General features: G+C 38.6%; 1 protein-coding gene across 4 annotated transcripts in view; it reads left to right on the top strand.

The window, feature by feature from the left end:
* ADAMTSL3 (ADAMTS like 3) overlaps positions 1 to 25,837 on the top strand; it is a 170,465-nt gene that overhangs the window by 57,427 nt on the left and 87,201 nt on the right. For all 4 annotated transcript variants that reach the window (XR_013184084.1, XR_013184083.1, XM_077185255.1 and 1 more), the window contains exons 4-5: positions 17,461 to 17,588; positions 19,955 to 20,000. Coding sequence is in view for 2 of the 4 variants with exons in the window: in XM_077185255.1 (XP_077041370.1) it covers positions 17,461 to 17,588; positions 19,955 to 20,000 (174 nt within the window). In the remaining 2 variants the exon portion in view is untranslated. The remainder of the gene's footprint in view (positions 1 to 17,460; positions 17,589 to 19,954; positions 20,001 to 25,837) is intronic.

Below are 25,837 nucleotides of genomic sequence, written 5' to 3'. Positions count from 1 at the left end.
TCTCTGTAATGCATTGTAGATGCTTATTCTTTTCCTGTCGTTTTGTTGGTTTTGGTTTTAATTTTTTTGGTATTCCCCTCCTTTTCTCTAAAGTTTTTTGTTTTATACCAGTTAGTTTGGTAGATCCATCCTCCGGTTACTCCTGTTCTCTAGAAAGAAACCTTAAGGCTGTAATCCATTATTCTACACATTTTGCTGTGTTGGGGGCCTGTTGTTGCTGTATGGTTACAGCTGCAGTGATCTTAGTTAAAAATCTGTGAGTTAAGATTCCTTCCTGCAGTTTCAGTTTCTTCAGGGGTTCTTTCTAGCTGTCAGGAACACCCATAATAAAATGCTACATTAGACTTGGTTTTCCATATTATTAAGATAGTCACAGAAGTTGAAAGGAAAAGTACTATTAGGTGATGTTTGTGACCTTATGTATATTCAATTAATCCAGTTTTGCCTCAAGCCAAGCAGTTGTTCTTTGTGCTTTGTGTCAGAATTGCGTGCTCAGTGTCTCATTTGAATTTGTCCAATTTCAGCTTCCAATGGCTGGTTTGTTATACTCTCCTACAATTCATAGATGTAAATAAACTTCTAGTACCTGTCATTTGCTCATGGGAAAATATTTGCAATACTGTAATCCTGTGTTCTCTCTATTTGTGAAGGTCCATAGGTAAGACATTGTCTCGGCCCTTAGGCCATTTTTATTATTACTTTTTGGACCTTCAGCTTTTCAAAAACTTATAAAAATATAACAACCAAAATTGTGGATGGCTTTTAAAAATCAGTTTTTAAAAATCACCATTTGTAAGTGCAGTTGTAATTATTTTCTTATTCTGACTACTGAGTGCTCACCCGATCTGTTTATATCAGATATTATCAAATATTTTATCAGATATTATCAAATAGTATCTATTTATTAATTAATAATTGTACCTAGTTCCTGATTTCCTTTGTTGATTCCTTAATGAGAGTTACTTGAAATCTGCCACTCATTTACATTCATGTGAACTATTGATTATGTAAATCTTGGTTTTAAAGCTATGCCTACCAGATCAAATGCTCTGCAAAAGTTAAACAGTTTTATAATTACCACTAAGCCTCCCAGCCACATCTGATATCAGAGTGTGGCATCAGGTTTATTTGACAGGATTGCTTCTCTGTTGGCATGCACAGCAAAATTTTCTTGGTTCTCTGCTTATGCTCTTCTGTTTGTGAGAAGCTCATGATTTCCCTTATCTGTATGGAGCCATTACCTTGGCACAGAAAGTGAAGGCAATTCATAATTCTGTTTTTAAGATAGGCTGTCAGCAAATCCTGTCCTGACCACTCTTGAGAGTATCTTATACAAAAAATAATTGTTCCTAGATTGGTGATTGATGTAGCAGAACTGATAAAAGTTACATTGTTTAAAAGTGTTTATAAATCACCCTGTCCATATGTTCATTTCCTGTAATCTGTCATTATGGTTTCAAACATAATTGTGAGAGACACAAAACTGGCTTTGGAGCACTCAGGAATGAGGTTTGCTTCCATTTGGTCTACGTTGAAAGGTGGCTCAAAGCAAAAATTATAATCCTGGAATACCACGTATGTTACAACAGGATATCTTTGCTCTGTGGTTTTGAATTACTGGAGGGCGTAGTCTGTCTTCAGAGTTTTTCCCCAGCATTGCTGGGATTTATGCAAAGTAACTGGGCCAGTTCAAGGGATTGCTTGGCAGAGAGGACTGTGTTTTTTTTAAATACAATTCTTTTTCTCACTTGGGAGGTTAACATTATGACAAGCTGGGTTTACAGTCAGCGTTGAGTGGGGATTTTGGCTCTATCTGACACAGATAGAGTACTAGAGCACTGTGTGGTAGGATCATAGCACAGAGCTCTCTGCTCTGCTCCTGAAGATGCTTCCCAGTTTCTCAGCTAGACCCAGAAGGTGAATGAGGGAGCAGTTATTGCAGCAAGAGTGAAATCTGAAACACTCTCTTCATACACCAGTTTTTGTACTGCAAGGGACGGAAAAATGGTTTTGGAGAAGCAGTCTAACTTTTACTATCTTTTAGTTCTTTGTCAAACTCAGCCAGGAGCATGATGGAGGCAGAGGTTTACTCTGTTACAAAGTGCCCTACTCCAGGGTTTTGCTAAAACAGGAGAATAGGTAGAGCATAAACGTTTTGTAAACTCTGTTTGTCCCTTGGGTACCCAACCATGACTGGCAGCAATGTTACTGACCTTCAAACTGTGCAGCTTTTCTTCCAGTTAAAGATTATTCCTTTAAAGAGGCAAAATAATGCACACAATATTGTCCTCTAAAGCTGCCACACATTCCTCCAGAAGTATTATTAACTGTCTCCACATCCTATCCAATCTTCCTTAATCATGAGTCTTGTTAACGAGTCTGTCCTTTGCCAGGCTCCACCAAACTATAGGAGCCTCCTGTTCTGCACAGTGGACAAGGATAACATTTGAACTAAGTATGGAAAATCAGGAAAGTATGTTTTTCCCTTTCTGCCTTTTTTTTTTGTTCTTAGTACTTCTGTTAGCTGAAAATTTACCCAGACCTCTCACTTTGTATAAAGGGTTTCTACTGAAAGACTGAGATGTTTTACTGACATCTGTGTCAGTTAAGTAAAACACTTCCTTATTGCAAACTTGTTTGGAAGGAGCAGATTTGAATGAGTTCATAAATGCAAAAAATGTGTCATATGAGAGACACATGCAAATTGTCTGTACTGGGAGATTTGATTTTATGAGCTTAAGAACTGAGGAATCGCTTGGGTTCTGACTTAGAATTTGGGGATGTAATAAAAATTGTTAGCTATGCAATTGAAAAATATCCCTTAAGTCCAGCTCAGGATGTGCTTCTTTCTCTCAGTTTGAAAAATTGGAAAGAAAGGACGTATTTGAGTTGTGTTGCTCAGTAAAGCAGGAAGAGTAAATTCTATTGCTGTTGTTATAAGAGGTCAGAGTATGTGATCAGTGCATCTTTCATCCTAAGCAGCCAATCAGTGCTTTGTTCCTGTTTTCCAACAGAGAATTTATTAGCTGCTTCAGGTGTTATGTTCATGCATTGTATCAAAATTGGTGTGATGGTACATTTCAGTGCTCTTTGATTTGTCAATCCCTTTATGAGCATTTTAAAGTTGTAATTTTAGAAGAGCTTTCCTTTAAAAATGTGATCAGTTTTACTGTTAACTGAGGAATTTTCTCTTGGGAAAATTGTTGGTAGTGTCTAAACAGTTACATGCCAGCAAAATTGGATTTTTGTATTTTCCCTCAATGCATCTCTGACTTAGATTTGTATTCACTTTGTATGTGTGCAGACACATTTGAGATCTGCTTTTAATTACTGGATAGGATTTTCAAATCAGAAATGCAAACACAAGCACACCGCTTTTTAATCATATGTAAGTCACCTTTCAAAAACTGTCAAGGAATCATATTTTTAGAAGCCTATTATTTGTGTAGACACAAGTAATGCAATAGCTCAGTCTTTGAGATTATGAACATGGTTATGATGAGAATATTCTTGGCATAAGTCAGGAGTATTATATAATAAGGAAACAATGTCTTTTTATACTTTTCTTCCAAAACATTCCCTAGTGAGAACTAGGCAAAAAAAAACCCCATAGGATTGCCTATGAATAGATCCCCTTGCAACATGATAACTTCAGCCAAATTACACAAAGTAGATTTAAAATCCTTCTCATGTTTTCATAGTTATGTTTTAAAACCCTCTGTTGGCATCTAATATGAATTCTGATTGTGTAACTTTAAGACCCAGACAAACAATGTATAGATGGTATTAGACTGTCCCTCTAGCAGTATGGATGCCTAAAAGGCAGGAGACCCAGTTGTCAAAAGCAATAAACTATTGGAGTGAGGTAAAATAAAAGCAGTGGGTTTAATCTGGATTTACCTGGTGCCCCAGAATGTACAGAAAAGCAGTGCTGAGGCTGAGGAAAATGTCTTTGGTAGTGCTATAGGTTTATGATTGTGTACACCATGAATGCAAAACCCAATTTAAGGTCAGATCCTCTGTAAGGCAGCCTGCAGAAAGGTCAGTGACCTGCTGTAACCAGAGGTGTCAGAAGGGCAGTGGAGGGACTGGCCCCTAAACCAGTTCAGATTCAGAAAATAGATGAGTGGTGGGTGGTTACCCCTCTTCACTCTCTTTGCTTTCCCTGAGATTTTGCAGCTCTCCAGCATCACACAGAATAGAGCCCAATATCTTCCACGTGGCCATGTGCAAATGCTGAGAGCTGAGGTGAAGCAGAGTGAAGATGAATGTGGCAAGAGCAGCTGCTGTCTGTGTTTATGATGTTTCCTAGTGTTTCATGAGTAGTTTCTAAAGAAAGCTGTTAATCCATGGTCGCCAAGAGAATGAGAAAATATATTGGTACAATAGGTGGTATTTATAGTGCAGATGAGGATTTGGGAGTTCAGTTAATGATCTAAATTGGGCAGGAACTGTTCATCAGAAAGCTTAAAAGCCCCAAAAGAGAAGTAGCTTTTGGGTGTGCAATATATCTGTTTCCAGACAGACCATCTGGGAATAGCTATGTATAGCCAGCCTCCAGAAGACAGAAGACTTGATTCATCCAGGCTGCTTTTGTATTAAATAAGAAACACAAAGTTGATTTGCGATAAAAGAGCAGAGCAAAACAGTAGTTAGATGATTTGAAGGATGCTGCCTAAAGTGGGAAATATATAGTGAGATAACGTGTTTTGGAAGGGGCCTCCCTCTGGCAGGCCTAAACCAGGACACACATCTTGGAAAGAGCAGACAGCTGAGTGATGGACCTTGTCTCTGAGCCAAACATGAGACCTTGCAAGGCCTGGGGATTAAAACAGTGGAGGCCTTTTGTTACTTTTGTGTTCTTAATCCTGATTGCTTCTTCAGAGTAGCTGTACCTTAGCCCTTCTCCCCCACCACAGTACAGATGGAAGGGAGAAGGGCTCTGGAAGACACCCTGCTCTATACTTGGCTTCAGGCAGGATCAAATCCAAGTGGGCTGCTCCTGGTGGATATTTGTCCAGCTTGTTTTTAAATCTATTTGTTGACCAGGATTGCAAAGCCTTCCAAACCCAGCGTTTCCCTATTGTTGTAGCTAGCTTCCCTTACTGTTTGTTATTCTTATCTAGCTGCTGCTGTGGCTTTGAACATACAAAGGGGAAAGGAGAATGAGATCACAAGCCAAATTTATACTTTTACCCTTATCTCTAAAAGAGATCTTTTTTTTGTAGAGATAAAGAGATGTAGAGGTAAAGAGATCTGTTTGTCATCTCTACAAAGGCTAAGAAGCTTGTTCTTTATTTTTCAACCCACAAGTTGCTACTTAGATAATTTTTAATAGAGTTGAATTGTGTGCATGGAAAAACCATGGAATTTATAGATGGTAGTGCATCAGTGAGGAAAAACCTGGGTGCTTATCTGCCTTTGTCCTCAGTGAGATAAATATGATAAACTAGTTATGTTGTGGTCTTTGAGTTGACTGATAAATGGTGAACAAGACCCTTTCTTGAGGAAAAAAAGGCCTCTTTTGAGGATCTATTTTAAGAAGAGAAATAAGTAATGCCATAAAATGTGGAACATTTAAAAGTGTTTGAAATTTGACAGTGGATAAACTCGCATAAAATCTGTTAACTGTGTGTTGTGGACTGCACAGCTCATTGATCTCCTAGCTCTCTGGAAAGCTTCACTTAATTAATTCAGCTTTATATATTTCAGTGGAAAAAATGTGTGCAACCAAGCAGGAAGTTGTTTCAGGCTTTCAAAATCAATTTGAATATGGAATATGGGAAAAGACATAAAAGATATCTCCCTCTTTCATGCCAAAAAAAGAAACTTTGCTATGCTAAAGATGTTGAAAAAAACACCATTTAAATCTATGCGTGTGTGTAAAAATGTATTCTTAAGTGGATCTTTTTTAAGGGTATTTGAAGAAGCATAATTCTAGAGTCTAAACAAATACTTTATAGCCAGGGGAGACTGGTAAAAGAAATGAAGTTGAGAAAAGTATGTAGGAGATTTTTCCCCTCTTCTTTGATCTTTATCTGCCCATATGTGTAAGAAATCACATCCCCGTCTGTAGTTTGGCTGTATCTGACATGGAATTCAGGGCTTCTTGTAGGTCCTACACAAAACCCAACCAAGTGAATCTGATGGAAAGTATCTCACTCAATGTCTTTTATATCAAGCTTTATTCTCTAAGTGCCTGACAGTGATAGTTTGTTTACCAGAGTATACAGCAGAATTAAAAACAAAAAAGGGAATTTATTGGTTAATTTATTTACACAAATTTTCCTTAAGTCCAAATGCTAATAATAAAAGCCAGAACCCACAAAATCCCCCCAAACTCCTCCCTTCTCCAAACCCTTCAGATACAAGCAACCAGGGAATTTTATAAATAGATATTCTTACCTTTACTACAAAAAATTCATGCGGAAGTCCTATCTTGGAATAAGCTATTCATTAGTTGGCTTGGCAGAAGGAACATAATCCAAATGAATGAGCTGCCAAGAGTATTTTTAGTGGTTTTATATGTTGCCCATTCAAATCTTGGAAAATTTCTTCAGAAAATTGGACAAACTGACCACTCATTTTTATGGGCTTTCACAAGATCTAAAAGTGAAAAACAACTATTGTATTTAGCATCTCTTAATGGAGGTTTCAGGCTACAGAACTTGAGAAGGTACTGCTGGGAAGCTAATACAATAACCATAAAATATTGGACTGATAATAGGAAACACTGGCACTGAACAGATATGGAAAGAGTCATGCTAATATTCCATATCCAGGCCTGCTGCCCTGTGCCGAGTGCTGAAGATACTGTGGTGAAACACACACAGTAGTAGAGATCTGGAACGAAATCAGAGTCAACTCAAGATAGATGAAATTGTCTTTTTCTCCCATGAATGCTATTCATTGGATAATTCTGTCTTTGGAGAATTAAAAGCCAGGAACTTGGACACAGAAGAGAAGCAAGTTGTGCTAACATTTTTCCAAATGGGGAAATATATGTCTTTACCCCACATGTGTAATTAAGCCCTCATCTTCCTTTATTTGAAGTCAGTGGCTTTTTCTTTCTTCTCTTGCTTCTTTGGGAATTGGATCTAGACCTGTGCTGCCATTGTAACTGTTCCCTAGACAGGTTTTTTTCTCCCCAAGCTGGAAGCTAGACTGTCAATAAAAGGAAAACTATTCACCAGATATCAAATGAGTTTCAGTGGATTATATTTTATTTGACTTAAAGTGGAAAGGAATGACAAGAGAATATTACCTTTTTAATCCCACATAAAATACATTTCTGGGAAACTGTTCTCTACACATGGACCTTTATTTTTTTTCTCAGCAACAGTCTTTTTTTAACCTGTACATAAGTTATAGCCAAAAGCTGCCCTCAGAACTTCTGAATATTGAAGTGTTCTTCTGAAGACTTCAGTACTTCTGAATATTGATGTCTTCTGCAAGATGAGATTTAGGCAAGAGGTTTTAATGTTTGGTTTTTTTTGGTTGGTTGTTTTTTTTATTTTTAAAAAAATTATCTAAAAACCCTTCCTGACAAATTTAAGTGTATTTTGCTGCCTGTGAGGCAACATAGCTGGAGGAAGCTCGAGATGTCAGAATTGGTACAAGCTTTTGACTGTGAATGAGCAGAGATTAAACAGAAATTACACCTCTGGTAGAGCAGAAGCAGCTTAAGGACTTGTTTGACTGGTGCAGGTGCCCACCAAGGAAGGTTCTTGATGTGTTCAAGACAGGCTGCCCTGTGTAAAGCAACCCCTTCCAAACAATGAAGGAAACTGTTCCTCAAGGGCAGGAAGTCAGCTGGAGCCAGTGGAGCTGAGCAAACTTAAAAATTAAATTTGTCTCTAAGTTAAGATGCATGATAAAAGAAACACTGAAATTATATTTTGATTTTTGATGGATCATTAATGCCATTGCTTAATATCACCCAAAGATCAGCTCATGGTTAAAGGGGCAAGAACTGCTTTGTCTGAGAAGAAAACTCATCTGGCTGAATTTGATTTATGCCACAGTTAAGAGGCACCATGATCAGGCTGACAAGTTTTAGAGTTACTTTGGGCAGAATGTCAGTCAGACTGCTTTTCAGTTATAGGCTTAGTAAATCTTCTCCTTCAGTATATTAATTTAAAATGTCTCTTGAAAATGTGATATCTACCTTAAAAATCAGGGGTAAAAAATGCATTAACATAAAATAATTCCTTTGAAATTCAAAAGTTATGAATTTGTCTCCATTTATAGAAATAGAAATTAGGATTTGTATAATTGCTGTCATCTAACAATATGGATTTAATATTTTTCCTTTTGACATTTTTTCTGTTGCCTGCTGTATCTGCTCATGGTCTATGATCTGTTTTGCATTATGTTTATAGAAATATTACCATTAAAAGTGCTACATGTAGTATTAAATAGCAGGGTGAGGCAGGAGATATGAGTGGAATCACTTGTTCACAAATGAGGAGTTTGGATGCCTTGTCTCAGTGATAGGGTATAAATAACTATAATCAAATTATTGGTCTGGCCCTATGGATAATCCTGGTATGAAACTGAGGCAGGCAGGAGTGCAATATCCCAAAATCCAGGGTTATGAATATTGCAGATTACGGATAGACAAAATGCACAAGAAAGACTTTCCTACACTGGCTTCTCTTGCTGCAGTTTATTCTTCTGTCAGTATTTCCCCTATAAACTCCTTTTATTCATAGGCTTGGCAGTTAGCCATAAAATTTTGCTTCTAGCAGGAACTTGGCAGACAGTGTCTCAAGTTAGGAAAATTATTTTAAACAAATTTTTAAAATGTATGTATTGGGGCTCTTTTAAAAGTTAGAGGTGCAGTAATTTTTTTCTGAGAAAAAGGATTGGTTTCTGTGGTTTCTTTTCATTGTAAATTCTCTAAACATTTTCCTAAAAAACAAATTTAAAAAAAAGTTGTAACCAAATAGTGAGAACATGACTTTTCTTTCAAAAGCATATGTATGAAGGTACTGTACATAAGTGTCAATGACTTGTGTATTTTTAAGTGATGGTTTTTAGGGTATTGCTGTAAGTCAAATACCTCATGTGTCACTGTGATGGAAGAAAGCTTGTTTATGATGTTATAAACTGTTAGGGAAATAGCATGCACAATATGTAATTTTAAATGCCCACGCTCCCTCTTGACTTAATTTTCCATAACCTGCCTGTAAGTTTTGTGCACAAGAGTCTTGGAAAATCGTCCCTTCAACAAGTTCAGCATAATGCAATAATTAATAAGGTTGTGTGGGCAGGAGGTGCCATTATGTCAATCTGCTGTAGGGTGGGAGTACACTCGGGTTGTGTGAGCATTCAAGGGAGCAGAACAGCCTTTCCCATTCTTCAGTTTGCTGTGGCAATCTGGGCAAAGGCCACCTGGACCCCCACAGATCATCAGGAGAGATTTTGGTGGTGGTTGTGGCTCTTACAGCTCACCTGTAGGCTGGAACAAGTGCCCCCATGCTCTGCCCTGTCACCTTTCTCCTGCAGTGAGCTGTAAGTTTGCTGCCTGGCTGATTTTAGTCTGGAGGTTCAGTCATTGACAGCATCCCTGCCATGGCTCTCCTCAGCCTGGAATGGCTTCCTCAAATACTGCCAAGTGGGTCTCCATCAAACGGGCACATCAAGAAGGATGTGAGGAGTCCTAAACCAGAACAGGAATTTTATCTAAAGGAGATGGTCTATGATAGCTGCCTTACCCTCAGGAGAAGTGCACAGGGTTTCTTGTTGTTTGCACTGATTTTTTACATGGAAAGCTTTATTTATTCCAGCATTGGAAGTATATAACTACAGAAGTAGGATTGCAATTTCATATGACATCAGAATATGGGAAAGAAAAAAACTGAAAAATTTTTCCTCAACAGGAAGGATTTTGCATATTTGACAGTGGCACCAGTGTGCCCCTGTGTGATCTTTGAAAGCTGTTGGTACCTTCCTTTCACAGATGTAATGCCCACATTTTCATCTGTGTTACTCTTATTTTTCCACTGCATGCACTGAAGTGAGACCAGTTTTAAAAATTGCATGGTAAAGCATTTAAAAGAACCTTCGTTTGGATGTTTGCAAATACGTTTAATAAGTTAATTCAAAAAAATAATGCCAGATCTACTTCCCAGAAATTGGAATCTCTTTTTCTATTATGCACCTGAGGCATTCTGCATGTTGGACTCTGGCTGACCTGTCACACTGTTTGTGCTGGATGGGGAACATGTGGTGTGCTGTGTGAAGGTGGAAAAACCCACTGTATCCAGGTGCAAATTTTGAATATGCATTCAGTAAAGCTTTCATGCATTATTACTGCTTTATGAACTCCAGGAAATATATGGACTGGTGTTAATGCAAATTTTTTAGTAGGCTCAGAGATGATTAACATATCCAAATGTCTTGAAGATTGTCTTCCCCCTCACACTTTGTACCTACTGTACATACCCATATTGGAAGGGGCAATGTTTAGAGTTGCAAAACAGGAGGTGGAAGAGCTCTACAAGGTGCATGAAAATCTGCCTTTGGGCACTGAGATAAAATTCTCAGCTGTGCTACTCTCACAAAGAACTTCATCCTTCTTCCTGAGGTCATATTTTCATCTGTAAAATGGACATAATGCATAACCTTTAAAAGCTCTCGTGTCTGTGCCAAGTTTTCTTTGCACAACTACATGCAAGGGCTGAGTATTTAAATACCACATTGTGGAGAATGTTTTCTAATTGATGATAATGTATAATTTTTTTTTAACATTCTAGGATATAACTTCTAAGTTCTTCATGGGGAATGTTTATTTAATCACTGATTTTTAAAAAAAGAATATCATATTTCTAACAAACAGTATAAAGCATTCCATTCTGTCTTTTTTGCCCATTTTAAAGTTCTGCCTTTATCTCTCTTCCAAGCTCTGCCAAGTGTTTGCCTCAGGCTGGCTACTGAGAAAGTGGGCAGAGTGTGCTACAATTTATATTGGTTTATTGCTTATGTTTCCTTTCAGAACCTCTGTGTGCTCTCCAGGGTCTGTGACTTTGGAGCTGTTTGCCAGCTACACATACGAATCTTCAAGTTCTGATTCTCCAGATCACTTAGAAAAGAAGGGACTTGGAGTGATGCTGAACATTTCTCAGTGTAGTTTCCCTTTCAGCTGGGGCAGATTGAGAGGAATGAATCTGTATTGAGAGTTCAGATTTATACATTTCCATCTATGAAGACACATGAACTGTTTAATCTTGGAAGACAATTAAATAGTGAAAACTCAGGGACAAGTTTTTCATATTTTTCATCCTGGGCAGCTCTCCTGGATGGTTGGACCTAAAAGCTGATTAAAGACTTGGTCTGCCACCCTGACTATCACCAAGGGTAGTGAATAGCCTTTCTCCCTGTTTTCAGGAGAGTATCTTCTCTATATTCTTATGCTGGTGAATGTGGGACAATATTTACTGCTGCAGATAAGCAGATCCAGGGCTTATATGGCTCTGGCTGGGCAAGCAGGAGTGTAAACCTGGGCAACTAAGTCTAGATTTTGAGCTGCATTGCCAATGATGTAATGCACCAGTATTTGCAGGATGTGCTTATCAGGGTTTTAAAAAGGGTTTCTCTCTTTTCTAGAGGTTTTACTGTCAAAATAGTAATTTATGGAATATCATCCAAGAAAATAAACCAGTTTGCTGTTGTTCAGAGAGGCCAGAGGCAAGTGCTTCTCTTGTCAAAGTCAGCAATGGAATGAAAGGGTACCCTGGGACTCTGATGTAGGTCACCAAATCTGTCAATAAAATAGAGTAAAATAGAATTTGTGTAATTCTATTTGGAGTTTGGAATTTGGAGTTTTTATAAACCCATCTGAACAATGTAATTAACTCAGAAACTGAAAAATAGCAACTTTAATTATGCTTTAAGTACTTCAATACCAATTCCTTTTAGCAGGGGCATGTAGGTGCTGTCCTTAGCAGCTAGATGCAGAAAGAGCTGTAGGTGTCAGGTATTGTAATGCAGTTGCTTTCTGCTTGGGCTGGTTAGGGAGGGATCCATGATTTCTCCTCTGTGCCCAAAAATTCCATGTTCCCTCTGTTGCTGCTCACAAAGAAGGAAGGAGGGGATACAGACTCCTTTCAGTGCCAAAAGCCTCAACTAGCTCATAGGTGCCAAACAGCCAAGCAACATTTCATCCCTTCCTGGATGCCAAAAGCCTCAAGTATCCCTGCTCCACCTGCCAAAACCTCCAACTCTGTCCTGACAACTCCTGCAGAGCAGGCCTGTGCTGTCAATGTGAAATTTTGCAACACTCTGACAACGGAAAAAATCTGGATGCAGTATAAGACTGAAAACCACGCTGAGATTCCCCTTCAGTTTAGTATGAAAATGAATTATGCTGTAAATATTTCCTGTGTGTGACACTTGTGCATGCTTTTTTCTTCAAAATTTGAATTTATTTAAAACTTCTGTAGAATGCAAATAAGTTGCAGAACTCAACACTGAGTGGTCTAAAGTCCATCTGAGCCCCCAGATGTGTTTTTTCATGCAGCTCAATAAGTCCATCATTTGCCTTTTGGCCGATTCCTTGCTGGTGATTCACCTTGTTACTGAGCTTTACCAGCTTGTGTTTCTGAAATGCTCTTGTTGTTATGGGGCACAGGTTCCATTTTGCAGCGAGTTTGCAGTGCTGAGGTCAAGTGCAAGGAATAGGCAATGTAACAATTTAAATGTTAACAATGTTAACAATTTAAAAACTAAATAATTCTAAACATCTGCTTAAAATAGCTGCATTTACTCCCAGGTGTTTTTTATCAATTTGAAATAATGATGCATTGTTTTTTCTCCAGGATTTAAAAATTCCAGATAGGATCTTTTTAACATACAGAGTAATACATAATTTACTTTGGTACATAGAAGTAAAATATTTATTAAACTAAATGACATATACAGTGCACAATTATGTAATATATAATGCACTCAGCAACAGTAGAATTATACCAGGAAATGTCTTGAAACCTGTTTTAAGGAAACAAGAGGAGTTTTTAAGCCAAAACCAGGCAATGCAAGATCTTTTATTAATAATTCTTATTTGTCTGGAAATATGTTTGACTGTTCTATTTAGTCACTGCCACAAGTGAAATAGCTTTTCCTAGATCGGTAATCTGCATTCTGCACCTCACTTAGAATACAAAATAGAGGTGTAAATCACTTTTGTATGTGACCTTAGCAGAGATTTCTAGTGTAGCTTGTTTCAAAGCTCTAGACATAACAGCCAGAGTTAAAGTGAAGGATACAGTTCTGAGGGTGAATAGCACATGCAGTGATTATTGCAGGTAAATACTTGTTCTCTCCAGCTCACGGGTACAGTCATCACTGCAATTTGATACCTCTTCCACCAAGTGTGGTGTCTGGAAACAGGGATCTGGGAAATGCATCACAGAGCTACTCAGGCAGGATGTGTTCCTTTCAGTGCCATAATTACTTGTGCTACCTCTCTTTGGAGCTGTTGCAGGTATGAGGAGAAGCAAATGGCACAGAGCAGTGCTGCACATGAAGATTAGTGAAGAGCAAAATAACCTCGTACTTTGGAGGACTCTGAAAGTCAGGACAGTGTTAATAGTATTTATGGGTTGTGAGAGTGGGAAGAAGCAATGAAAAGGAAATGCTTCATCTCTTTTCAAAACACCATCAAGGATGAAATTCACTCCTGGGAGAAGGGCCAGCACTGAGCTTTGGGTATTGCTTAATTTAGGCCTTCAGTGGTACAGAAGTGGTGTTTAAACTCTTCAACAGGTTCCTTCCCTTGGATGAGTTTAATCTGAAGAACCTAAATTCTGTATTTAATTATAAGAAATGTATTATTAAATAGCAATATGCTATAACTGTGCCAGTGTAACTCCTTTTGGTGATTTTCTTTTAGAATTTGGCAAGCCTTAGTGAATTAATACAAACCAGTTTAGTAAGCAGCTGTGAGAAAAACAAAAGCACAGCCACCCAGAGAGCTGCAGTGACATTGGCATAATAGCAGGTGTGTTGGTAAGAAGTCCTCCATATCCAAGCCCTTACTTGAATTGACAGAGGCTTATTTTCTGGGCCACATCACTTTAACCTGTTTGAGTTTCTGTGTATCCGTCCAGCCCCAGGGGTGATCTGTGACCACTGCTACATCTGCTGACCAAAGGCTGCTCTGAATCTCTTCTAGAACCTGACAGAGCTGGGCACCTTGTCCTGGGGAGGTTTTTAGGGGCTGTAGGGGCTGTCACAGGGCAGGATTTGTGATGATGTGCATGGCACAGGGACTGTCACCTGGGATTCTGGCAGGAGGAATCTGTGTGCCAGGTCTGTGCATTTCTTTCACTCCACATACTGCTGCTGTAACTCTTGTGTCAAATACTATGGGCTTGCCTTGTGTTTGTGTTTAAAGAAAAAATTTATGCTAAAAGCTCTGCAAAAACAAACATTTAAGGTATCAGGGCATTTCTGTTGAGAAGCTGAATCTTTGTTACACTGAATGCTAAACATTTACATATCCAAGCCTTATGTAATAGTTGTCTGAATAATAATAAAACTGCATAAACTGACCTTGGTTCTCTGGCACCACTTCTCCTTTGAAGTCTGCATGACCAAATTCAAGACAATTATGTCATCCTTCATAACAGCCAAACAAAATTTTGGCCAAATAATCTTTTTCTTCATCTGAAAGCACTCTGTTTGATTTCTGTAATGTGTGTCAATGTAGCTGTTGTTATTTACTGGGTGCTACAAGTGACAGTAAAAATCTCCTTGTTTCGGAGCAATGATGAGCCCTGTTAACATCTGGATTTCATTTATTTTGCCTCAGTGCCCTTGTTCTGGGTTACTTTGGGTCATAGGTTGCAAGGGGAATACGTCCTGAGAACTCATGCACACCAATAATTTGCAGAACGTGGAGGTACGCTATGTGCCCATATGTGACAGAAACAGAGCCCTGGGCAGAAGAAGGGAAACTGGCACTAAAACTTTCCCCTCTGTTCAAATCTACCAGTGCCACACTCCAGTAAAACTCTCTGTGGACAGCACAGTCTCTGTGACTTAAGAGTTGTCAGCACAGAGCTCAGATTGCACATCACTGGCCCTCAGACCTCGAGGAAGCCTTGGCAAATTGTCATCTCAGTCTTTGAGGCTCTGTCACCAAGTGCTTCAAAATTCAAGAGTTGATTTTCCCTTACCCCCTGATTCAAGTAATCATTGTCCAGGTCCATGTTTAGTGTTGTGACTTTTTTGCTTTCAAAATGAGTTAGATTGGGATGAAATATTTTGAGTCTACCTTTATCATATACACTGGATTTCTGCAGAAACTCTGTATAGGTTCTTACCTGTTCCTCTGACTGCAATGTTTGCATCTAACCCTGTGTTCACATGTACTTCAACTCTTCCAGTGCCATGTTTTCCTATCCAGCTCTAGGTAAAGAGCAGCAAACAATCTAGGTTGTGTTTATAGCTGGTTTGAGTTATTTTCTCTGGATTCACTACAGGACTTGTGGCGACATCATGGGTGCACATGTGCATGTCCATGCACACATTTACATTTGTGCTGGTACATCAATACTTGCACAATGAATATGCAAAATCCACGTGTTGTGCTTTGTCTGTTGCAAAAGGAAGGCACTAAAGACAAAACTATTTTAATATGGTTCAATTTTTCACTGCTGAACCCCATTAGAATTATGACTGCAGACAATAAAGACATGAAAAACTGAGGTCAAGCAAGCTGGGAATGCAGTCCTGACGTACAATAATATCCTTCTGTGTCCAATTGCAATTAGCTCTCAGTTTAATTCCTAAATGAGTTTCCAAGGCTTTATTGGTGTAAATCATGATGTTGGTGATCTTTTCTTTATTTTCCTTCAATTTAGTACCATGGTGAAGACAAATGTAATGTGTAGAGTTTATGAAACCAGACAGCTAGTAAATCAATATTATTTTGGTAGTAAATTACTAAGTCAGTGCAAGCTGCTTTTAACTCTTTCCCATGGGACAAATAGCTTGAACTAGCTGGAGCTTAAATCAACACTGTGGGCACTGAATTAGTCAATGATTCTAAAGAAGGCTTTGTTGGCATAAAGTTCTGCTTTGATCGCCATGGTATTTACAGCTTTTTAATTAGATACAGTTCAGAACAATGGCTTTTATCAAAGCAGTTTGGGAAGTGAACAACTGGACTTTGTTTAGAGCTTTGGATGACATTCTGCCTGTTAATATCATGTGGCTGGTTTTAATACAATGATGAAGTTAGGATTATTTTAGGCATTGTCACTGCTTTGTCAAAAGAAACTAGCTATTCTAAAAAAGAGTGGCATGTATTGCTTTTTTAATATCACAAGTTTAGCCATTTCTCAACAAGGCTAAAACCCAATTGTTTGCTTTGGACTTGTAGAGAACAAACTAATTTTGTACCTATAAATTTGAAAGAAGTGATCCTCTTGTTCATCTTGATTTATTTTCGTGTGCTGAGTGACTTGTTAGGAAGTGCTGAGCTTTTTTTGTCAAGACTGAAGGCAGTTGGTTCCATTTTCAGTGTCAGACATTTCAGACTTGGCTTCTGATATAAAGAAAACCCAACATCAGTGTGAAAATTCCTCAGGGATCTTGGCAGAGCTGGGCTCTATCGTTTTTGGAATGGCAGGTTGGCCTAAGAGTGCTTTCAAAGCTTTATGGTAAGCAATTGTAAAATTTGTAAATTTATAAGAGCAAGAAAGTTAAAAAGCCACTGATGTTTTTAGACCAACTTCTGCAATTCAGTGTTCAAATAGAGATACTTATCCTCTAATAAACAATTTGTTGGGGTTTTTTTTTGTTTTTGGAAAGTTGAGCACTGAAGTCCATGAGAATAAAAATTTGGCTGGAAATAGTCGCTTTCTGAAAGCTTGAATTAAATTTTCATGTTCTCTCAGTGGTGATTCTTTTGGGGCAGAGTAAATATTGGTCAATATTCTCTCCCACTTGAGAAAAATTACTCACTGCCTCACTCTTATGCACAATCTGACTTTCATAATGATGCCAAAAGCCATTACTTTATGTTAGTGGTATTTTTATGTTCAAACTGTCACCGTGGTGGTTTGAGAAATTGGTGTTTTAATCTTAAGCTGGGTATAATACAGTGTTGCTTAGTTCCATTGTAACAGGCCCATCATGTGTTTGAGCATGATGCTTTCTCTGTGTGCTTGAGACTGTTTGGTTCCTACACAGCAAATTTGGCATAGAGGAGTTGGGAACTGCAGCACGTTTGGGCACAGCAGTGCTTTGGCAGGAGGCAACACATCATCTACACTGGATCTTCAAAGGCTCTGCTTTTCCCCCATATAATTATTATGCATTAAAGTAGTAAATTTGAAATATGGTAAATAAGCAGCGAAGTAACATAATTGGTACTACTAATGCCAAGCAGTAAAATATACTCAAAACATTTTTTTTTCCAACTTTCCATCTTCTTTTCTTTTCCTTCAGAACTCCAGAACCACCCGCTCAGATGAAGATAAGGATGATTCCTGGGATGCCTGGGGAGCCTGGAGTGATTGCTCACGGACCTGTGGAGGGGGAGCCTCCTACTCTCTGAGGAGATGCTTAAATGGCAGGTAAGCCACATGCTGGTGTGTGGGGGTTCTTCTACAGCTCTGGCACATTTCCAATCCTCTTCTGGTTGCTTCTGTTTCTGAGACCAAGTGCTGTGTAAGATAGATGAAGTGTTATAAAATACTGCCTTTAATACATGTTTGTAATAGACAAATAACTTAGGCTTTAACTCTGAACTTTATTGTGTTATGAGATATAATTGTGGAATGGCAGAAATTATTTATTTGGTATGGTCAAATAGAGAGGGGAGTCCCTTTCACTGTAATACAGATCAAAGGGTGAGTCACCTGTGTACAAGTTAGCCTGCTCTTGCACATGACTTGACATAATGTGCTGCTCATATGGATCTGTCAAATGCTGCTCTGTGTTAGGGAAGGAGGGACAACAGGCCATGGTCTCAAATTGCACCAAGGGAGATTCAGGTCAGAGGTTGGGAGGAATTTCTTCTCAGAAAGGTGATGAGACACTGGAATGGGCCCTCCAGGAAGGCAGTGCAGTCACTGTCCCTGCAAGTGTTTAAAGAATGACTGAACCTGGCACTCAGTGCCATGGCCTAAAGTGACACGGTGGCATAGGGTCACAGGCTGAGCTCGGTGATCTGAGAGATCTTTTCCAACCAAATTGATTCTCTGATTCTTCCCTGCCAGTTCTTCCTATGCAGTGGTCCTGGTAGCTGGATGATTTCCTGTATAAGTCTTAGTGTGACTTGAAGAGAAGAGCACAGGCAGTGAAAGCCTTTTACCTCACTGGTAAAACTGGACTCATGTAGGACTTGTTGGTACAATCCTTAAAGTAGGAGTAATGCAGTAGGCCTGTAGACAGGCAAGAAAAAATCCCAGCCAGCTTTGAGGCATCTGTCCTGGCATCCATAATTGCCTGTTTCACTTGAATTATTCTTAAACATTTTAAATACTGATAATTGTGTTTACATTTTTATTTAGTTGTATCAGCCAGGAAGTCACTTGTTCTTAAAGAAGGCTTGGAGTGTGGTGTGCTGCTTAAGGGCAAACTGTATGAAATACAGAGCTAAAGATGATTGATAAAAGCACTGCCTGTTTTTTTAGTGAAAAATTGCACAAAGGTCTTGGAGAAAAGTAATAGTTCCAGCAAGAAGCCTTGATATTCTACCAATGTGTTAGGGACTGTGAAACAAGCTCAATAAATTGTAGCAGTATAAATTCCACTGTGGTTTTATTAATATTTTTAATGTGTTCCCCTGTGAAAAACATGTGTTTTCCATACCTTGACAAATGCATAGTTTAAAAGGTTTTTTCTATGTTTGATTTTTGTAGCAATGTCCGGGAAACACACAACTGTGGAACACAGTTTTCACATTTGTGTGCGTCATAAACATTTTAATTTGCGTGTTGTGATGCAGTAGGTCTTGCAAAAGATTGGATATTTGAGACTTGAAATACCTTGAGCTTTAACAGTGGTACCTTCAGCTGAGTTGAGGTCTTTCTTCAGGCATCCATTTTTTTTTCCTTTTCAAATGCTATTTTCAGTCTCTCTCAAACATTATTTAAAAAAGTATTATTTTCATGCAAGAAGAGGAAAATTTAATCAAAGAGATGTAAATTATCAGTTATATGTTCACACTTTCTTTAATGTAAGGCACATCTTTTTGGTATGAAGGAATTATTCCAAAACACTGTTCCTGATTTTAGAGAAATCACTAATTATAATTTCTTATCCAGTCATTTGAAATATGTTTTAAGTTCTTTCAAAATGTTGATATTGCCATTTTTAACATGGAAGAATATCTTACACTGTGCAAAAGTGCTGGTTTGTTAGTGAGAAGTTTGGCAGAGTGTGTCTTTAAAAAAAGTGTGAAACCCAACCTCCCCAGATTTATGAGACCACAATAAATAACCATGACTCTATTACATGGCTTTTATTTCAGCTACTAACAACAGACTGAGGATTTGAACTGCCTGGATGTCAGGATTCACATGCATTGGGCACATTTGCATACAGTCCATGATAATTCTCTTTAATTTAAAATTATGAATCAGATATTCTGATCTTCTCCTCTAGGTCACATCATGTTTATTAGAAATAAGTTGGTTGCAATCAGCATAGAGCAGCCTTAGGGATGTCTTTTTCACAAAATAAATGTGGTTTTCATAAGGTTTGCAGTAAATTGGGCTTATAGGGAAAGTCACACGTTCTTTGCTGAGGAGAGACAGCAGTGTAAAGCTGAATACCCAGATCCCCTCTGTATTTAAACCTTGTATTTTGAGTCCAGATTATGGTAGGGCAGTAGCAATAAAAACCTAATTTTTGAGAGAATAACTAGCTGTAAAACAGGCGAAGTTGTGTTTTGCTATTATACAGTGTAACAATTTTTATTTTATTTTTTTTTTAGGAACTGTGAAGGTCGGAATATTCGATACAAAACCTGCAGTAGTAATGTGAGTCTGGCCTTTAATCCTGTTTTACTCATTCAAAAATGTGTTAAAGTTTAAGTAATGCTGCTTCTCATTTAAAACCTTATGGTGCATAATTTTCTTTCCATCATTATTACCATTTTTAAACATTTCAGTCTGCATGACACCATGAGGTCTCAAATTTAGACTTCCCAAATGGACATTTTCTTCTGAAATTATAGTGCCAATTGTGATTCAGAATGTTTTATATCACTTATTAGGAGAGTTACACATTTTGGAGGATTAACAGATCAATTCTCATCTTAAACTAGCAAGTGGTTTTCCTGGGGGTTCTGTCTTGTAGATGAAGCATTAAACTGAGCTTGGGATCATTTGTGGTCATTAGTGATATGGTGACTCTCCTCATGTGAACAAAGAATGCCTGGTCCCTTTCAGATCTTAAATAGGGTAATTTCTCCTTATTTTCCCTCAGTTTGCCTAAACCCAGATCTTTGTATGTCTGTGTGCAAGAACGTGCACGTTTAGGTGCACTGGCACAGACAATGCCCGTGAGTGAGTGTGAAGCTGGAGGTTTGACCATGCAGTTGCTGTTGCTGCGATGCAATCGCATTTCATTTTTATGGACGTGTTTTATGGAAACTATTCACGTACAGCAAACCTCATTACTTGTGTTCCACTGACTTGCAGTCGTGCTTTGTGCTGTTTAAACAACTGCTGCCCTTCAGCCTGGTCTAGGCTGCCGAAGGTGAGCACCTCAGCAGGACTTTGTGGCACTACAGGTACATTTGTGTGTGCAATCACAGTCCTGCAGGCTGGCTTATGGTCTGCACTCACCCTTACTTGGTTTGCCTCACAGTACAGTGTGACAGTCACATGTGCTATTCCAGGAAAGACAGCAGGCCGATAAATAATTAATAATAATACTAATAGGTGAGGGCTGAATTTCCTTTGGGTTGAGTTTTGCCCAAAGGTGTGTAAGCTCAAGTGATATTCAGTCATTACCAATCCCATAATTTTTGCCAGCAGCTGTGGAGTGGAACATGTTCTCCTTAAAATGCCTGACACTGGAAGTTGTCCAGTAAATATTCAATCAGTGCATCTCCTAGGAGAGCTGCCCATTGCTGCTTTTCAGTTTGCCACACCTACAGAGTCTGCTGTGCCAGTTGGCTCCTGCTGTCCTTGAGAACAAGGCTTGCTCACACCTTGGGTAGCTCCACACTCCACTGCTCAGTGTTGGATGGATTTCCCACCACAGCAGTTGAAGTTCCTGCTGGCAGAAGCAAGTGGAAGTGATAAATGAATCAGTCCCAGTGCATGCAGGAATCAGATTCTGGAGACAAACCCTGCCCCTTGCCCTTTCAGAAGAAAAGGCCCAGCAGCTTGGTGCATGAGCCCATAAATAAAAATGCTCCCTGCAAAAATACCCTGATGTTTAAAATCTGTGTGATAACTTGGTAACTTACAGCCAGTCAGGATGTAAGCAATGAACAAAATTACCTACTTATCCATCCCCAATCTAAATGTCTGTTTGTGTGCACTGTACCCAGTAACACCTCTGAGTGCTGCATCCTGTGCACTGCAGCTTCCTGCAGGAGCACAGGGAGGTCACCCTGGTGCTCCTTGCTCCCCCAGCACCAGGCCTGGGGAACTGCCCAGGGCATGGAGAAGGGAGGGTGGTGAGGTCCATCTGGGCATGTTTCCTGCTGTCAGGCACAGGTCTATTTTTTAGGATATCTATTGTATTTTAGAATAGCTGTGGACACTGTTCATTTTAAGATTTATGCATTAGAAATCTAATGGAAGTGATGGCGCTTTATGCTTCATCATAGAGAAAATTAAGATGATTCTCATATCCTCTCTGAACTCCCAGAGAATTTATCTGAAGTCACTGGAGCCTGTTTTTTAACTCTAGGACTTATTTTAAAGCGATAAGTGGCAGGCGCCTTGTATGTGAATCTGTTTGAATTTATGATGATTCAAATGTTAATTTCCAGACAGGAAACTGCCTTTACAGTTCTGCTTTTGGGGCATGTCTGAAAGGGATCATGTTCCCATTTCAGTTCAGATACAGTCAGAATTTCTCAGGAATGGTTTTTCCTAGATTATGGGTTAGATAATGAAGAACTCCTGAGAAAAATATATTTAATGAGATTTCCACTGTTAATACAGTTGATCTCTGAAATTGGCATGCCTGAATTCAAACCCCATGTTAGATCTGAGTTAACCTTGAAACAGGACCTCACACCTAATGTAAATCTGAGACTACCAGGCCAGTTGAGTTTCAAATGATATAATTTTCCCAAAAGCATTATTTCTAATCAAGGCTTCTCACTTTAGGAGTAAAACTGTAGTTTGAAAATTAAGAGTTTATACTAGCTTCTTTCCATATTAATAGGTATTACTGGTAACCACATGAGACATTGGGTATAAATACACAGTGTAAAGCTGTCTGCAAATGTAATTTTGCTACATGATACATTACACCACGAACATCTATATTGGGGAGTACAAATGAAGCACAACTTAATATGTGTGTCATTCTAATGAAAAGAACAAGAATCATTTTACCAGAAAATTGGTTTCATGTGGATTTGTAATGGAATAGTAGTAAGTTCATTGAACTCAAGCATAGTTCCAGAATAATATTAGTGATATTTCAATCAAAAAATTAATTCAAGGTCTTAACAACAAAATAATTGCTAAGATTAAGGTGTATGTATAGCCTGCTTATCTTTCTATCATAACTGAGATGCCAGGTGCATGATTTCCTAAAACTGCATGTGTGCTTTCACCCTTCCATATAGAGACTTTAGAGAAATAAACTACCCATTGTATATTGTTCAATGAGATTTTCAGTCTTTCTTGAACCCCTTTTTTAAATTTCAGTTTTTGTATATAGTGTTACATTCTAATGCTATGATGTGCACTATGTGGAAGTGTTTAAGTTAATCCTTTAGGGTCCTATTCACAGAACAAGTTATTTGGGCCATTTCCCCATAAATTTCACATTCTTGTGTGCCAAAAAGTCGCTTATATTTTTGCCAGAGTGATTCTTCTGCAGTCAGAAAAAACATTATTTTGTAAAAGATAGCCCCATGTTTAATTCCACTGTAAACTTTTATTATATGCAGATAATGCTCACACTTGTTCAACACATTTATCTGTAACTGTCCCAGCATTGACTTAACCAGCTAATTTACCCTGTTCAGAAAATCTTGGCTGTATTGTGTCTACTTTAGACTATAATGTTTCACCTTGAGTTACACAGTTTCTCTCTAATATGTTCATTTATTTAGTTTATATTTACAGTGCTGAGGCACCATAAGGCTCCCTTGGCTGGGGTGGTTTCCAGCTCAGGTATCTTTATTCAGCTTAGAAGTGGCCTGAAAATTGTGTAGGAAAAACATGGAACCTGAAGCTAATTTCAGAAAGAAAACAAAACAATGACTTCATCAGTTTTGGCTGGGTTTCAACAAAGCGAGATTCAAAGAATAAAACTAGACAAAGGGCTAGACTTTCTTTGGTGTCATCATTTTTACTGGGAATTTTCTTGCCTTCTCTTTTGTGCTTTTTTCAGTTGAGTAATTGTTGGCAAGAGTCGCAGGGTCTGATGCAACCTTCATATTTTGTACATGAACATTGCCTACAAAGATACAGATTTCCCAGGTCAGCTTTGTTTTCAAAGGCTGAGGGTGCTTATTGCCAGAGCTCAAAGATACATTTCATAAGAAGCTAGCTCTTGGATGCAGTAGTTTTTAATGGTATGTCACCAAAAAAAAAAAGAAAAAGGGAATATATATATACATTGTGTGTGTGTTTTTAATCTTCATGGTAGTCATGTGTCTAAAGCATCTTTTTCAGATCTGTCTACTATGTTCATAAGTCATGTCATAAATACATTTCATTCCACTGCAAGGTCTGGGTGTGATTGTTTCTGCCAGCATGTTCGTGTATTAGACCTCATAGATTTGTCTTCAGCTCCTTTTGCAGTGTATGAACCTGTAAATGGCCTGGCCATGGTTCAGTGGATTGAGTGTGATAGAAAAGCTATTGCTGAAATTAAGAAATTGCAGAAATCTTGAAATTAGTAGCAAAAAAATATAACAAGCCAGAAAAATTGTGAGATATTGAGAGGGAAGAGAGAACGGTGGAATGAAGTGATGTCTGAAATAGATTAAAACCAGAGACACACAAACAGGATGAGGGCTGGGTTCCCCATATCATTGTCTGATACTGTGACACTGCCCACTTCCTGAACATGGTTCACCCTTGCCTCCCATTCACATCTTTGCCCTGCCTTTTCCTTACTATTTTTTAAACCCCCTTTCACTTCTCCAAACCACTCTAATGGAATTAAACTGATGTTTGCAATCTCGTTGTCTTGATTGCATTCATTCTGTGCTTAGTTGTGTTTCTCTTTAAACTCCTTTCTTTACACAAATATTTATTGTTCCCTGGAAGACTGGGATCTGGACTTGGTTGCCATCCAAACTCTGATATAATGCAAATGATAATAATTTCAGCTCTTTGATACCCTCTGTGATGCTCCTTTATGCTCCTGCTTTTGCACAGAGCTCAAACGTAAAGCAGGTGGAGCTGGCATGGGAATCGAGCTGCCAGAATCACTTTGGGCTCTTTGAAGATGCCAAAAGAGAATAGGGAGATGAGGATTCACTTGCTCTGAAGCAGCCAGGAGGGAGTGGAAGGAAGGAGCTGCATTGTGTTGAATCAATGAGAAACATGCAGTAACCATGGGCTTGACATCCTGACTTTGTGGTGTTTGTGTCTTGGCACCGCATCAACAGCCAGTGATAATGGACTGTAACAGCAGCTGTCAGAGCTCAGCTGAAGGCCATCACTCTGCCTGCTCTACAGAGCACTCTTTAATTCTTTGTGATGAAAATGTAGCTGGGCATGGCTGAGTGACTCTGCTCCCAAATACTGCTTCTAACTTTACCTGAATTTAATGTCCACTGTTTATTTTTTGATCCTTAGTTGCTCTTCTGTTTGCATTGGTGGGAGGGAGCCATATGGGATCCATACGAACTCTGAAGTCCTCTCTGCTTTTTAGACTTGCTGTTGTGGAAAATGAGAGGTGACAGATAATTCAGAGCCAAAATTCTGCTCTCATTTACACCAGTGCAAACTTGGGGAATTTCTGGGGAGTGACACTGCAGTAAATATGTGTGGCCTCTCACAGTATTTACTCCATGTTCCTAGAAGCTCTCTGTGGAAGGATTTTGTAGAGGTAAAATACTCCCTGTGTCTTATTCCATCATTGTACAATTTCAAAACATATGGCTCAAACTAGCATTATTCCAGATTAAAAATAATACAAAATGTGTTAGTATCATTCTAAATTATTCTCTCTGTAGTGTGTAGCATTAGAGCTGAAAAGTTTTGCTGAGAAAGTTCAGTAAATTTGCTCAGTGCTCAGCTGCAAAAACGCCATGTGTTGGTCAGTAGATTGAATACTGACTTTTAGCAGGTATTTTATGTAGATTACAACCAATTCAGAGACAGTTCTAGGCTACTGTTTGCCATGGTGAAAAAAACCCCAAAATGAGTGCAATATTGCTGTGGGCATTGGACTGAAATTCAAAACTTTTTTCTGTATATTTTACTCTCCAGTCCTGTGTCATGCACTTGCCATTTTGTCAGTTTTATTCAGGGAAGGTTCAGCTCACTGATAAGGTTGAAGCTTGAGATCAGTATTGTTAACTAATACTTACTAATAAGTTCCATGAGTTCGCCTGACACATCACAATCTTTCAGTCTTCCATCCAACGAAAACAAAACTTCACTAAAATCAGCCCCACATCTGGCTTATATGTGCAGTTGGAATTCTTGGAAGAATATCC

Source organism: Agelaius phoeniceus, chromosome 13 (genome assembly GCF_051311805.1).
Source record: "Agelaius phoeniceus isolate bAgePho1 chromosome 13, bAgePho1.hap1, whole genome shotgun sequence".
In the NCBI taxonomy this organism is placed as follows: Eukaryota; Metazoa; Chordata; class Aves; order Passeriformes; family Icteridae; genus Agelaius; species Agelaius phoeniceus.
The sequence above is the reverse complement of the archived record's forward strand: the minus strand, read 5'-3'. Positions and strand labels throughout refer to the sequence as shown.